Below are 14,598 nucleotides of genomic sequence, written 5' to 3'. Positions count from 1 at the left end.
TCTTTCCGTGTTTCTTCTTCTTTTGTATGTTGCAGTCAGTTCAGATGTGGTTCGCTCAGCCGCCCCACCCAAAGCAGGAGGGAGGTCTCTGTCCATCATGGCTGTCTTCTTTCCAAGTTGCAGTCAGTCAGATCTCCATGGGTGACTCTTCCGGCACAACCTCCTCTAATATTTCTTTTTGTATTTTTGTTTTCTCTTTCTCTGTATTTGTTTCTCTGGTCTCTTGCCATTTAAAAAAAATGACAAGATATTTTCAAATGGCTGTTTTTGAGACTGAGAAACTAAAAGTGATTTGGGGTACAACTAAAGAGAGATGCTCATGGAGTAATGTTCATAGCTCTATGATGATACGGTAGTACATCTGCCAGCATCCGTAGCTATAGGATGATATGGCAAAGCATCTGCCAGCATCCATAGCTATAGGATGATCCAGCAACACATCTGGCAGCATCAATAGCTCAATGATAACCCTTTTCCCTAGGGAAGCTAAGTTCCACCAGAAATATAATTATCAATAGAAGTGTTTCATAGTGACTTTTTGAATGTTAGTCCTCATCAAGCTCTGTAACTATTTCCTTTACAATCTCATTACATTCTCATGGCCTTGGTTTGATGTCTCTTGAGAATTACAAGAGGATGCTATATCTTTGCTCTTGAAATTCCTGAAAACACCTCTTGTTCTTTTCTATCCTGCTTCTGCCCAGGTCTAAAGACAAAATAAGAAATCCTTGATTGAAGAGTATGGGGTGAGGAACTCAGGGTAGGAGGTTCCCTGTTTTTACTAAAAGTTTAAATCCATTCTCAGTTTTTCATTTTAGCTCTTCGCTATGCTGCATTTTTTAAAAGTTCTACTCACCTAAAATCCCACCAAATTTAAAGATCTTAATTATTTTCTGCCTTCTGCTGTTTTCCACTTGCCTTGTATTCTACCATCTCTGCCTAAGTCAGTTCTCACATTCATTTCCAAGCTTCCTAGACAATGTTCTTCCCACACGTCTGTTGTTAATTTGTTGTCTGTTCGTTTCAACTTCCTGTGTACTAATGCCATCTTCCCTCGTTATTCAGTTCAGTTCACAGTTTCAGTGAGACTTAAAGAGGAAATGCAGATGCCTGATCAAGTTCCCTCAGTTGCACTTGCCAGGACCTCATGCCTTCTTTAAACAGGCAGGGAAGTCCAATTTCCCATGAAACAGCCTGGATGCTCTGTTTGCAAACTGGACAAGATCTGTTTTCTAAAACAGCTTTTTTTTTTCTATCAAAGAAACTGAAATTTGAAGCATTTGAGGATTTCAAAGTTCTGTGAAATATCCAAAATCAACTCACAAAATTGTTTTTTGTTTGATCATTTGATTCAGGATACAGGAATGACTATGAACTAAACTATGAAACTTCTGTTTCATCTAAATTCATACTGAAAGATAAAAGAAAAATTTCTAATCATTCCATAGCCTTTTTCCAAATGTTAAAAGAAATACATGCTACCTATAAGGGATGGTCCCATTTACAAAAGAAATACATCCATCATCATTCCTCTGTCTTCAACAAAGTCCTCAGGCATTTACAAGTGACACAATGACAAGGTCTTGAAAATTATGTAGAAATGCTCTTTTAAATAAATGCTGATACCTTTAGCATAATGCATTTTCACTGAAGGAATTGTTTTGCTTTTAAATTTACCTAACAGCTCTGTTTTATTGGATGAATATTCAGAAAGGGCAGACAATTGATATAAGCCTTCAAGATATCATATTGCTATCAAAAGTTACTCCTCCCAAGAAGAACTGCAGTTTATTTTTAATAATGTGGGAATACGTGAAGCATAGTTCTTATTTTTAATTAACATTTTTAACTTTCAGTGTATTTACTGGGGGAGCATTCCATGCATGCCATGAAACACATGTGGAAGTCAGACAACAAGTTTTAGAAGTTGGCCTTTTTCTTTCAGCATATGGGTTCTAGGAATCAAACACATGTCATCAGATGTTCCGGAATGTTCCTTAACCCATTGAGCCATCTGCTAGCGCCATAGTTCATTTCTATATATTGACATTTTCCAGCTCCAATATAATTATATATAAATGCCCATAATCATATTGGATACATTACACACACACACACACACACACACACACACACACACACACACACACTCAGAGATGTGCTGACACACACAGAATATTTCAATTCTGTCAAATGAAATAGTCAACACATTCTAATTTTACAAAAATGATTGTTCCATGGTACATGGTTCCTGGTGTTATATATAACTAAGAAACATTACTCAAAATTATATTATAATTTAATAATTTGTGCATGTACATGGATGCCTGTGTAAATGAGCATCCCATAGTACACAAATGAAGGGAAACTCACAGGAGTCAATTATCTCCTACCACCTTGGGGACTGAACTCAGGCTGCTAGTGTGGATAGCCAACATCCTCCCCTGATGAACCGTCTCACCAACTCTGGTGATACGATGATTTTTAATTACCTGTAGATATGTTAACACATTTAGCAGAAAATAAAATGTTATAGTTGACAAAGTTATGTACATTTTTTGACATGTTGGAGATTGTACTCAGGAGGTTTCACGTACCAAGCTAGCACTCTGCCATGGAACCACATAAACAGAAGCACAAATGCAAGCTCTAAATTAGTAGGGAAGAAGTAAACTTGTTCAATGTATACCTTGTCGTATCATCACCATGAGTCCACAACCCAGAAGGGGTTGTGATGTTGATAATGAATTAATGCAATCTATCACATACTATATAGATTTATTTTCTGAGTAATACATAACTAATTATTTTTAAATTTAAAGAACATAAAACTTAATTAAGGTAAAATTGACAGTTCTTCATTGCTGCATAAATCCTACCTCTCATTTTTATCATTGATCACTTTTAATAAACTTATGAGCTCTCTCCAAAGTTCTTGCGTAGCTCTATGTACATAGTCACGTGTTGATTAAAATGGAGGTAAACTTTAAGAAAGGCATCACGGACTGATTTTATCATTGTGTAAACGCCCCAGAATAGACTTGAATAAGCTTATTAGTAGATGGTCTAGCGTGATGTACATCCAGTGTACACAATGCATGTGCTGGACTTTTACACAGCGGGCCGTGCTTTAGACTGTTAATGCCACCATTAGCACAAACAAAAGAATAGTGTATTTTGTGGCAATCTTGCAATGGTTATAATGCCACTTGATGGGAGAAAATTTTGGACTCATTGCTGTAATTTGTTTTAATCATGTAATTTAATTTGTGCACTGATACATGTGTGTGGGCATGTTTGTGAGTGCGAGTGCCCTTGTGAGGATGGCTGTGTGGCGGCCAAAGGACAACACGAGTTGATCGCTTCTCCTAAGCATCAGCTACCATCCCCCTCACTTCTTCTTCCATTCTCTTCCTTCTTTCCTTTGGGCCTACAAATCACCATGTAGGCTTTGCTAACCAACAACAAGACCCCAGACCTGACTGTCTCCATTTTTCCTAGCACTAGGAGATATATGTAAAATATTTAATAATATGAACCTATCATTGTGTTCAGCCAAATTCTTTCTTAAAATTTATTTTATTTATTATTTATTATTTTGTGGCTCTGAATATTTGTCTTCACGTGTGAATCACGTGTGTGTCTGCTGTCCACGGAGGCTAGACGAGGTTGCTGGATCCGATGGAACTGTAGATAAGGGTAATTGTGAGCCACTGTGTTGCTTCTGGGAATTGAACCTGGGACCTCTGGAAGAGGAGTCAGAGCTCTTAACTGCTGAACTATCTTTCCAGCTCCTCAATCATGTCCTTATTAATGAACATATAAGCTACTTTGTGGTTGGTACCACAAGAAGTACATTTGTATGCAAATGAACATTAATAAGAACAACAAAACTAATACAGAAAGGGAGTTAATTTTATGCTTAAAGCCTAAATACAAAGTCTAACTTTATTAACATTTAAGAACACATTACTGTTGATACAACTGTTTCAACACAGCGTGTCAGGTTAAGCATGGCATGTTTCTCTTGTGAGAAAGACAACATGAATTCTGTCCTTGACCTTTTTATTAACCACAGCTAAGAAAATAACTGTAGAATACTGTTTTCAACAGTAATTCACATATTTTGAAAGACTTAAAATGTGAAGCTGATTAAGTATATCTTTGTAAATAGCCATTTTCCTTATTTACGGACCCTGCTCCTGTTTGATATTTATTGCCTTAGTAAAGTCGAGTGATTTCTAGAGCACAGGTCTTTCAATCGCCTCTGTGAATCCAGCCAACTTGCTTAATAAACATCACTGACTTGTGCCGTTTTTTTTTTTTTTAATTATTCTTGTCTTAGAGGGGCACACCACCCAGCTTCCAAATACACATGGAGACTTATTATTACTTATGAATGTCCAGCCTTAGTTTGGCTTGTTTCTAGCCAGCTTTTCTTAAATTAACCCATCTACCATTTGTCTCTGGGATTTTTCCTTTTCTTACTTCTGTATATCTTCCTTTCACTCTTACTCTGTGCTTGGCTGTGCGACTGTGTGGCTGGCCCCTCAGGTCCTCCTTTGTTATTATATTTTGTTTGTGTTCTGATAAATAAAGCTTGACTAGAGATCAGAGGGTGGAGCTAGCCACTAGTTAGCCACAGAGGTCTGAAGGTCTGTACAGACGGAAGTGATAGGCAGGGCGGAGAGAGGAGCTTGGCCCTTTTTGGTCTGAGGAGTCAGAGAGGTAAGAGGTAACTGTGGTTGGTCCTTTATGACTCTGATCTTTCAGCTGTTATCCCTATGTCTGACTCCAGGTTTTTATTATTAAGACTGATCAGGATTGGGCTCCACTCCTTGCCTTTTCTCTTTCCTCCATCTCTCTCCTCTTTCAGATTTCTCCTATTTATTCTCTTGGCCTGCCAACCTCACCTCTCTTTTCTTCTGCCTTTCTATTGGTCATTTAGCTGTTTATTAGACCAATCAGGTGTTTTAGAAAGGTAAAGTAGCACAGCATAACAGTATTAAAGAAATACAATATAAAAGAATAAAACACATCTTTGCATCATTAAACAAATGTTTCACAACATAAACAAATGTCTTAAATTAATATTGCACAACAGCCTTGTTAAGATATATTTTTGGAATCCGTACTGTTCTGGAGTTAGAGACTTATAAATGTTGTTATTAATTAGATATATTTGGAATATCACATATAAGAACTCAAATGAAACTGATAAGTTTTCCCCAAATTTCAAAACTATGTTAGCATGGATAAACAAAAAAAAACCCAAAAACCAAGCCTAATTTTTCTAAAACTGGCCATGTAAGTTTGTGCTTACCTTATTGAGTAAAGGACGTTTCCATTTTTGAAAATTCTCAGCAGCTTGTTATCTGTGGTGACTTCATGAAAGTTCGCCCCCTTCTCATTAGCAAAGAACAAGTCGGGTTTCCAAATAGAGTCCAACATGGAGGGGTCCAGGTCTAAGGAATCGTCAGGATATTCGCTGTATGCCAGACGAGGGTCATTCCATTTCTGACGAAGAAAAATGTTTACTCTGTAATCCTGAGGGAGAGAGAGGGGAGACAAGAAGAGAAATAAAAAGAGGCTTTAGGAAGTATAGTGAACCAGTGTCTGTCACTGTAGCTTCACCACTTGTGCATGGAGATCTACATGGAATCTCTAGATGGTGGACAAGAGTGTGAAATTGCAGCCATGTTTTACTGTTCGACTGTGTTTTTGGAGACCCTCAAGTCATCCAAGAAATAAAACGCAGAGAATGATAGTTCATCACATTTTGTTTATCCCTTTAAAATTTTATTTTATGATTTGTCATATTAAAATACTAAACAGTAGTTAGACATTTGACGCCAAACATTTTCTCCATTACTCATAGTTTTAGAAACATTTTTTCTAGATATCTAACAAGATTCAGAGTTATATTATTTTCTGAAAGCTTTCTATTATACAAAAATAACAATGTATACTTTTTAGAGTTATAAAACACAATTTTACTTTTGCTTTTGAGGCAAAAGTATGCAGCCTTTGTAGATATGCTTGGAATTTACCATGTAAACCAGGCTGTCCCAGAACTCATAGAGATGTGTCTGTCTCTATCTCCTGAGTTCTGGGATTAAATGTGTATGCCACTATACCTGGCATAAAACAATTGTTTAATATTTAATAATTTTGTTAAATATGACAAGTCCTATAAAATAAGTACTTTAGGAAAACTAAAGATTATATGTGAGAATTAAAAGAGTAATACTGGCTAATTCCAGCAATATTTTAAGTGGGTATTTCTAGGGACATTTTCCAATTACACTTTTTAAAGATAATTTCAAAAGTAAAGTCAACGTCCTCAATCAAAATTTAGCTTGGTGCATGCTTGAGTATGTGTGTGCATGTGCATAATATATAAAATATTGTATAGCACATCTTTTTGTTTTGGCATTTTGAGCCAAGTTGACTTCCCCCTTACTATGCAGCCAAGGGTGATCTTGGACTGATAATTCTTATGCCTCCACTGATCTTGTGAGGAAAATAAATAAATAAAGCTCCAGGAGTTCCTGACCATGTCCCATGATGTGGAGTTTTATTATTCATTTTCTCCTTACATTTTTGAAGTGGGTAAATCGATAGACTTCATTATATGTGATTTATACATGTATTTGAGAAATGTTTCAGTTATATGGAAAATACTGGAGATATACAGTGGAACTAAAACCCAACAATTTTCTTATTTCTTTAATATCAAATATAGTAAGCAAGCCACCAAAGAGACTTCTCCTGAACTTTTGGACTTTGTCATTTAGGCAAGTCAAGTTCACAATCTGATCGGTATTTGGGCACCAATACTACTTCCCTCCAACTGCAACTAAGCTTACATACTAGACTTTCCCCCTCTGCCTGCCAGACGTTCCCTGCACCTCGTCTGCCTCTTCTTGTGACTGTATTTGATCATCTCAAAAAAGAATATAAGCACCGCTAAATGTTTGACATTTAGCAGTAGGAATACATAAATTTTTTGAAATTTTACAAAATTTCTTTGGAACATGTTAACCCTTTTTTCCATCTCCCCCAGGTTTATCCTCCCTTGATATACATCAGACTTTGTGTCCTCTTTTTATTTTTAAATCCATGAGTTCCATTCTTGCTGCCCGTATGTTCTTAGGTGTTTGGCCTTCCATGGGAGTGTTTCCATTGACCATGAGCTACTTACAGTCTAAAGGAAACATCCCTCTCCCAGTAGCTTCTGAGCTAGGAATGATGGGACTTTGTGTCCATATTCTCCTTCCATTTGTTATTGGTCTGCCTTGGTATTATGCAGATTTTGTGCTTAGTGACAAGGTAATTTTAATATGCACATATATATATATTTGTCTTATTTTCAAAATATTTCTGGTATTAATATCAATAGATATATGATTTTAATTAAAAAGGATATGGGATTTAAATAGAAATTCAAAATTCATAGGCAAATTGAAAAACAATCCAGAATTCTTCTTGTCCTAAGGTGTCTTATCCAAAGTTGCTAGCTGAGTTAAAAATGTAACCAGAAAATGAATTTGTCAAAGAAATATGAATAAATACTACCTCACTCAAATACTCAAATACTTTTCTAGACCTTTGCAATTCTGAAGCACCTTACAGAATAAAATCTGCGTATGAGTAGAACACTAATACTCAATGGTGGCATAATTGCTTCTAACATTCTCTGTAATGTCCCCCATGTTGTCTGCACCATCTGCTCCAGGAGCATCCATAGGGAGATTAGTCGTCTGGGACCACTGATTCTGAAATAATGGCTTATTGGAAAAGCCTTGTTCATTCCTCAGTTACTAAACCAATAGGGAAGAGAAGCCATTTTATACCAACTATTTGGAGTCTTTGAAAGGTTATTTCAAAACTCCTCCTGAGTGCCTCTTCATTATCCATATGTTTATTCTGTTTGAAAAGGTCAGAATAGTTTTTAAATTACCAAAAAAACTATAAAGGAATATAATTTTGTACCAATTTGGAAAACAAAAAAAATTGATTAGAACATAAGATGTGTTAAACTGACAGAAATGTATTCGTTATACCATTCAGTAACCTTGTAGCATATTGAAGATTGAAAACTGCAGACAAAGATCACGTCTCAATCCTTACATTCTCACATCAGAATTGCTGAAAAGGCAAACATATTTTCATGAAAACACTTTCAAATTTTAGATGTTTGTTTCAATAAGTTGAGTTCCTTTAATCTGGCCAGTCTTACTTTTGTAGAGAAACACAGTATTTGTAGCTGCTGGATATCAATGAAAAATAATGATTACTGTTGTTCTTTGGTTTCAAGATGAAAGAACCTCTCTTAATGTGTGCCTAGCAGCAATCCACATGTTCTCACTATTTTACTATCTTCTTCTACCACACTTGCCAACTTACACTCTTATTCAGTTCCTTTTTACTTGCACACTTTCCTTCTTTATGATGACATGGATAAACAGGCAGACTATAGTCTCGCAGCCAGTTATACTAATAGATGGGTGGGTAGGGATTAAAAACATTTCAACTTCCCATACTTTGCTTCTACCCCTCCCCCATTATACTTTATGTTGCACTAAGCAGGAAAACAAGCAAGAGTTCTCCTGGTTTAGTCATTGTAGAAGTGAAAACCCTCCCACTATTACTACTTCCATTCAAAACTCCAAATCTGCATCTGAAATTTTACTTTCTCCAAATTAGAGCAAGTTGTTTTACTTAACTTACTGTTACTTGATGGGAATCACAAATACATGTCAAAAATGAATGGAAGCATCCATTCATGATGTTCATTTGCAATATGTATTTTACATTATGTGAGCATCATCTGCTTGTCATTTTTGGACTTCTGTTCATAAAAATATCTTCCCCAACCAGAATACATAACTCAAGTCATAGAAGTCTTTAAAGATTGGGGGGGGCAATGAAGTCTTCAGAGCATAACTTGCTTTCTTTCAGCACTAAAAATGTCCTTCACCATTCTTAGAATTTGGAAAATTCCTTCTAACAAATACTGAACAACTTTTGAAGAGGCCAAAAGGCACTCGGTACTGTAAAGATGGATAAGATCATCATTGAACATCATTTTGATCACCTTCCAACCAGTGAGTTTTCTGGATTATCTTTGTAAACTGTGATATATAAAATATGTGTTAAAGTATATTGTCAGACTCAAATAGGATTAGCCATATGGTGGCATTCCATACTTTAATAATATTGTGTAGCCATAACAACTAATCAGTTATATTATTATTTTGTCACCCAAGAAGGAAAATCTGTACCCACTATGCAGTCTCTTATCCCTGCTCCCAACTATGGGTAACCAGTGCTCTGCTCTCAAACTCTGTAGAGTCTGTACTGGGTACTTCAGGTCATGGGCGTGATGCATCTGTGACCCTTGGTGTCTAGGTTCTTTCACTTAGTACAATGTTTATAGAATCTGTAATGTGTATTTAGGAATATAGAGATCATGTTTATTTTATTAAAAACTAAAGTATCTTATTGACAGAATTCTACCTGAAGTTGACATACCTTCCAAAGATATGCACGTTTTTATAATTGAATTATTTTTTTTTCTTTTATGTGAAATTCTCCACTTTTTTAAGATATTTATTTATTTATTGAGGATTTCTGCCTCCTCCCCGCCACCGCCTCCCATTTCCCTCCCCCTCCCCCGATCAAGTCCCTCTCCCTCATCAGCTTGAAGAGCCATCAGGGTTCCCTGACCTGTGGGAAGTCCAAGGACCGCCCACCTCCATCCAGGTTTAGTAAGTTGAGCATCCAAACTGCCCAGGCCCCCCCAAAGCCAGCACGTGCAGTAGGATCAAAAACCCATTGCCATTGTTCTTGAGTTATGTACAGTACATGCTATCACAATGTACACAAACATGTATATGTATGTATATATGTGCATAGATTTGTGCATATATTCCATTATAAACCAAGCAATCATCATAAGGGATTAAAGCAGTATTATTAACTGATGAAGTAAACTTTTTTCAAACCTGAATCTACCAGCTTCATAACATAATCTTGCATAGAAGATTGGGATTCTATTTAAGTATGTAAGAACTACCAGCTCGATCTAACTTGTATCACCCACATAGTTGATGGTAGCAATGTGTAACAGTCATAGTGTTACTATTTATTTTGAAAAATTAGGTTTAATTAATATCATGTGCAATTGAGGTTAGTATTTCAGCAGTAACTAACCAAGGAGGATTTCTTTGATTCTATGAAAAATAAAAATTTAGCAAAGATAATTATGCAAACCAAGCTTCTTTACCTCACGATATTCTACTTTAAAGGTATTTATCTAGATATAGTGAGCTAGATTAAAGTATTCGCAGGCACAAGCATGAGAACTCGAGTTTTGTCCCCCAAACACACATTGTTTTAAAGGCAGGTTTGTGTCACACACTAGTAAATCCAGTGTTATAGAGCAGACAGGCAGATCACTGGGGTTTACTGGCCAGAAGCTACTCTACTCAGCAGGTTCATTAGAGAATTTGACTCTAAAATCAACATAGACAGCACCTGAGAAATGATTTTCAAATTAATCTCTGGCTTCATATGAACATGTACACGCACAAACACACAAACACTAACCGGGTTTTGGTATATGTGCATATTTTCAAAATGTAATTGATTATTACACTTTCCATTAATGTTCTCTTAAGACAGCAGCTTTGTGTTTGGGGGAAACACACGGTTTAGTAAGCATGAACAAAGGCATAGATATTATTGACACACAGTTTTTGCTATAAATAAAATTTTAGACACATAAGTAAAATATTCTAGTGATTATTTTGAATATTTTCAAGTAGTTTTACCCTCTATGCCTTCTTCACTTATAAAAATACAAACTATAATTTACACTTCTAAATTTGTAGTCAGTTTTTTTTGTTCAGGAGAATTTTATAATTAATGAGAACTTAAATGGTAGACAACATTTACTATGCGCTATTATGAGCTGAAGATTAATAAACAAATGTTCCATTTAGCCAAAATTTTAGAGAATTAAACGTTGTTTGAGACAAAATTAAACTGTTTTGCATTTGTTTTCTTCTGAGCAATTTGGATAATTCTTTAGAAGCTGTGTATTGATTTGGATATTGGCCAGGAAGCTGTGTGGCGGCTGCTCATTGTACCATACAGATGCCGAGGAATTAACTTCTTTTTAGAAACTATTATTGTATGCGGCAGCCTTCTTACATAGTTCTGGAGAATAGCAGATAAAATATTTCGCTGCTTCTGAGTCAAATGATGTGATTGTTTAAAACTTTTTTACAATTTACTGTTGCCTAAATAGTATATAAACAATCTACAAAAATTCAGAACTAAAAGGGAAATGAGAGGAATCACTAGATATTATATTTCCTGAGCACATGACACCATTAGCATTAATAGTTCTATATTTTCTTTATTTGAGACTATGGAGACAATTTTTTTAATATTTTTTGAATTCAAAATATTTCTATATTTCTCCTTTTCCAATCCTCCCCCAACCTCCTTCCATGTATCCCACCTTGACAACTTTCAAATTCGTGGATATTTTTATTTATTTATTTATATGACATATTTTAGATTTGAATGTAAGGTGTCAATTGAATGCGATGTAAAGATATATTGCCAAATTGTGGTATGTTTTCATCTTTCATATTTGTCTCTGCTAATCTGTGTCATCTTTTCGTTGGATACAGTGTGCGAATGTTAGTACAACTGAATGTAAATTCTAGGATGGGTTTAGCCTGATACTGATGCTAAAGTTTTGAGAGACATGTAAGTACCACTTTTCTATTTCCATACCCTGCTTTTGCCCTGACCTATTTCCAAATGAGTGGCTACATTCTTTTCTCTCTAAAATTAGCTTGGTGTTTGCATCTGGCTCTTTTCATAAGATGAAAGTTATTTTAACTGATTAAATTCCCACAGATTGGGAGCGTTAAGTTGCTTTACTAATGCCACATGACAGGCATGCATTAAACCTGAGATCTTGTCATGTCCCTTCAGGCTAAAGACTAACTCAGCCTAGAGTGCCTGGTGCAGGTGACGTTGTCTCAAAAGCAAGGTGTCTTGTGTGGAAGCAGATTATTTGCTGTTAGGTACCATGTCCATCCCCCTCACGAAATACCACTGTGTGACCTTTTCTGACACCAGGTGGAAAAGGCCCTGCAGCATGTCTTTCTTGCCTACAGAGGATCATTTTTTTTTTTTTTTGTTCTTGGTGATTTGGGAGCAATATTCTGTTGAGAAATGCTTTTCTGTAGTAATGTCTTCATGTTCCAGCACTCTTTAATGACTAGTCTAGAATTGTATCTCCTCACGGTGTTTTTTTGCAACTTCTAAGAACAGATTTTAAATTATATTAAAAAAAAAAAACTCCTACCTTCAACTTTCAACAAAATCATTTACTTTTCCAGATACCCAGAAAGATTGATGATATGTATATAGTCTTAGCATTCTTTGTGAAAACAGTGATTTAAAAAATAATAACAAAGCAATGGTGGAAACCCAAGTGTCTCAAAATACAAAATATCTCGACCTTTTTATTTAAATCTCGAAATGAGAAGACAACAATATTCTTTGTGCCGGGTGGTGGTGGCGCACGCCTTTAATCCCAGCACTCGGCCAGGCAGATCTCAGTGAGTTCGAGGCCAGCCTGGTCTAGAAGAGCTAGTTCCAGGACAGGAACCAAAAACTACGGAGAAACCCTGTCTCGAAAAAAAAACAAAAAAAAACAAAAACAATAATATTCTTTGTTAGGAAGGTTATAAGCTAAGAGTGAATAAGTGGGTTCAGTGTTTACGTGCATACTGACAAGGGGCTTGCTTAATTCATTTGGTGTTAGAAGAATGCATTGTTCTTTGCTTTAATAAGCTATTTTGAGAAATAAGATTTGAAGAGTAAAGGCAATAAAACTCGCTTCAAGGGCTGAATTCTTCAGAATGAATTAAGCTTTAGAACATATTCCTCCACAACCAAGGTACTAAAAATTGTCAAGGGCAAATAATTTAGCCCTGATAAGTAATGAGAAATAGAAGGCCCATAAAGGAAAGAAGATTGAAAAAGCAGATTGCCTGCATTCAGACACAAACCGTTACTCGGCTTTTCTAGTGGATAATACTTCAAAGCCCATGGCCAAATTTAAGAGGAAAAAAATGTTCCTTTCTTTCATATGTTTTCTTTTGCTTTCTTGCTTTGAGTTGAAAAGGACGTAGGCAGAAATTCAGACTTATAATATGAATTAAATAATTCAAATCTTATTTCTCAAAATAGCTTATTAAAACACTGAACAATGCATTCTTCGAACAACAAATTAATTAAGTGAGCCCCTTGTCAATGCAATGAACCCTGAGCCCACCGATTCAACCTTAGTTTCTCAGCTTCCTAAGAGTATTGCTGTCTTCCTGTTGGTTTATTGTGAAGTTTCATTTTTATAGAGCACAGATGATACCTTGTAACGCCTGTCTTACAACATCCCCTCACTTTCCTCAGGAAGACAGAAATAAATGCTTCTGGAACGTGATGCTATCAAAATGAGCTCCAAAATCTTAAGGATAGTAGCACCAATACTGGAGAGATAGAAGTAGTGCATTTCCCCACTTTGCATAAAGTTCAATCCGGGGTATCACAAAGGCAAGCAAACTCTTTAACCAGCTAGTGATGGCTGTGCATGCTAGTGCCTTGGATAACATTCTGTTGTCTGTAGTGCCTGGTCAAACAAACATGGTTACCATAGGGGAACTGCCTATAAGCTTATACTGTCTGATGGCAGATGTTTGGTAATAGGGTCAGTAGACTTGAAATATATGAAGAGTTCGTTATAAAAAACATTCTACTTGTTTTGAATAACTCAGTTAATATGAGGATCTACAAACAGTAGAGACAGATCATTATTAAATTGTAAATTTTACTGCTAGGTAGGTTTATCTTCTAATTATTTAAATAACACTTTAAAACATCCCAGGCAAGACATGCATTTCCCAGATCCATCTATGGTTGTTTCTTTGCAAAATTTACAACTTAAAAAAAAAACAAAAACAAAAGCTAGTGTTCTTAGAATAAACAAAACTATAAAAAGGAGAGTAGTGGGAGCCGGGCGGTGGTGCCGCATGCCTTTAATCCCAGCACTCGGGAGGCAGAGGCAGGCGGATCTCTGTGAGTTCGAGGCCAGCCTGGTCTACAAAGGAAGACATGCATTTCCCAGATCCATCTATGGTTGTTTCTTTGCAAAATTTACAACTTAAAAAAAAAAAAAACAAAAGCTAGTGTTCTTAGAATAAACAAAACTATAAAAAGGAGAGTAGTGGGAGCCGGGCTCGGGAGGCAGAGGCAGGCGGATCTCTGTGAGTTCGAGGCCAGCCTGGTCTACAAAGGGAGTTCCAAGAAAAGCAAAAAAAAGCCAAAAGCTACGGAGAAACCCTATCTCGAAAATCCAAAACAATAAAAAATAAAAACATGAAAATAAGATTTAAATAAAAGATGAATGAAAGAACAAAAGGAAAAAAAGCAAAAGAAAAGGAGGGGGAGCCCTCCATTTCCTAACTAGCTCACTTCCCGAACACACCATTAATTTCTGCGGAAGGGTGG

At 36.1% G+C, this 14,598-nt stretch overlaps 1 protein-coding gene across 2 annotated transcripts in view; it reads right to left on the bottom strand.

The window, feature by feature from the left end:
- Nucleotides 1-14,598, bottom strand: part of Glra3 (glycine receptor alpha 3) — a 132,878-nt gene that overhangs the window by 54,434 nt on the left and 63,846 nt on the right. For both annotated transcript variants that reach the window (XM_005368078.3, XM_005368079.3), the window contains exon 4: nucleotides 5,324-5,547. In XM_005368078.3, the coding sequence (XP_005368135.1) occupies nucleotides 5,324-5,547 (224 nt within the window). The remainder of the gene's footprint in view (nucleotides 1-5,323; nucleotides 5,548-14,598) is intronic.

This window comes from Microtus ochrogaster, unplaced genomic scaffold (genome assembly GCF_000317375.1).
Source record: "Microtus ochrogaster isolate Prairie Vole_2 unplaced genomic scaffold, MicOch1.0 UNK28, whole genome shotgun sequence".
Classification (NCBI taxonomy): domain Eukaryota; kingdom Metazoa; phylum Chordata; class Mammalia; order Rodentia; family Cricetidae; genus Microtus; species Microtus ochrogaster.
The sequence above is the reverse complement of the archived record's forward strand: the minus strand, read 5'-3'. Positions and strand labels throughout refer to the sequence as shown.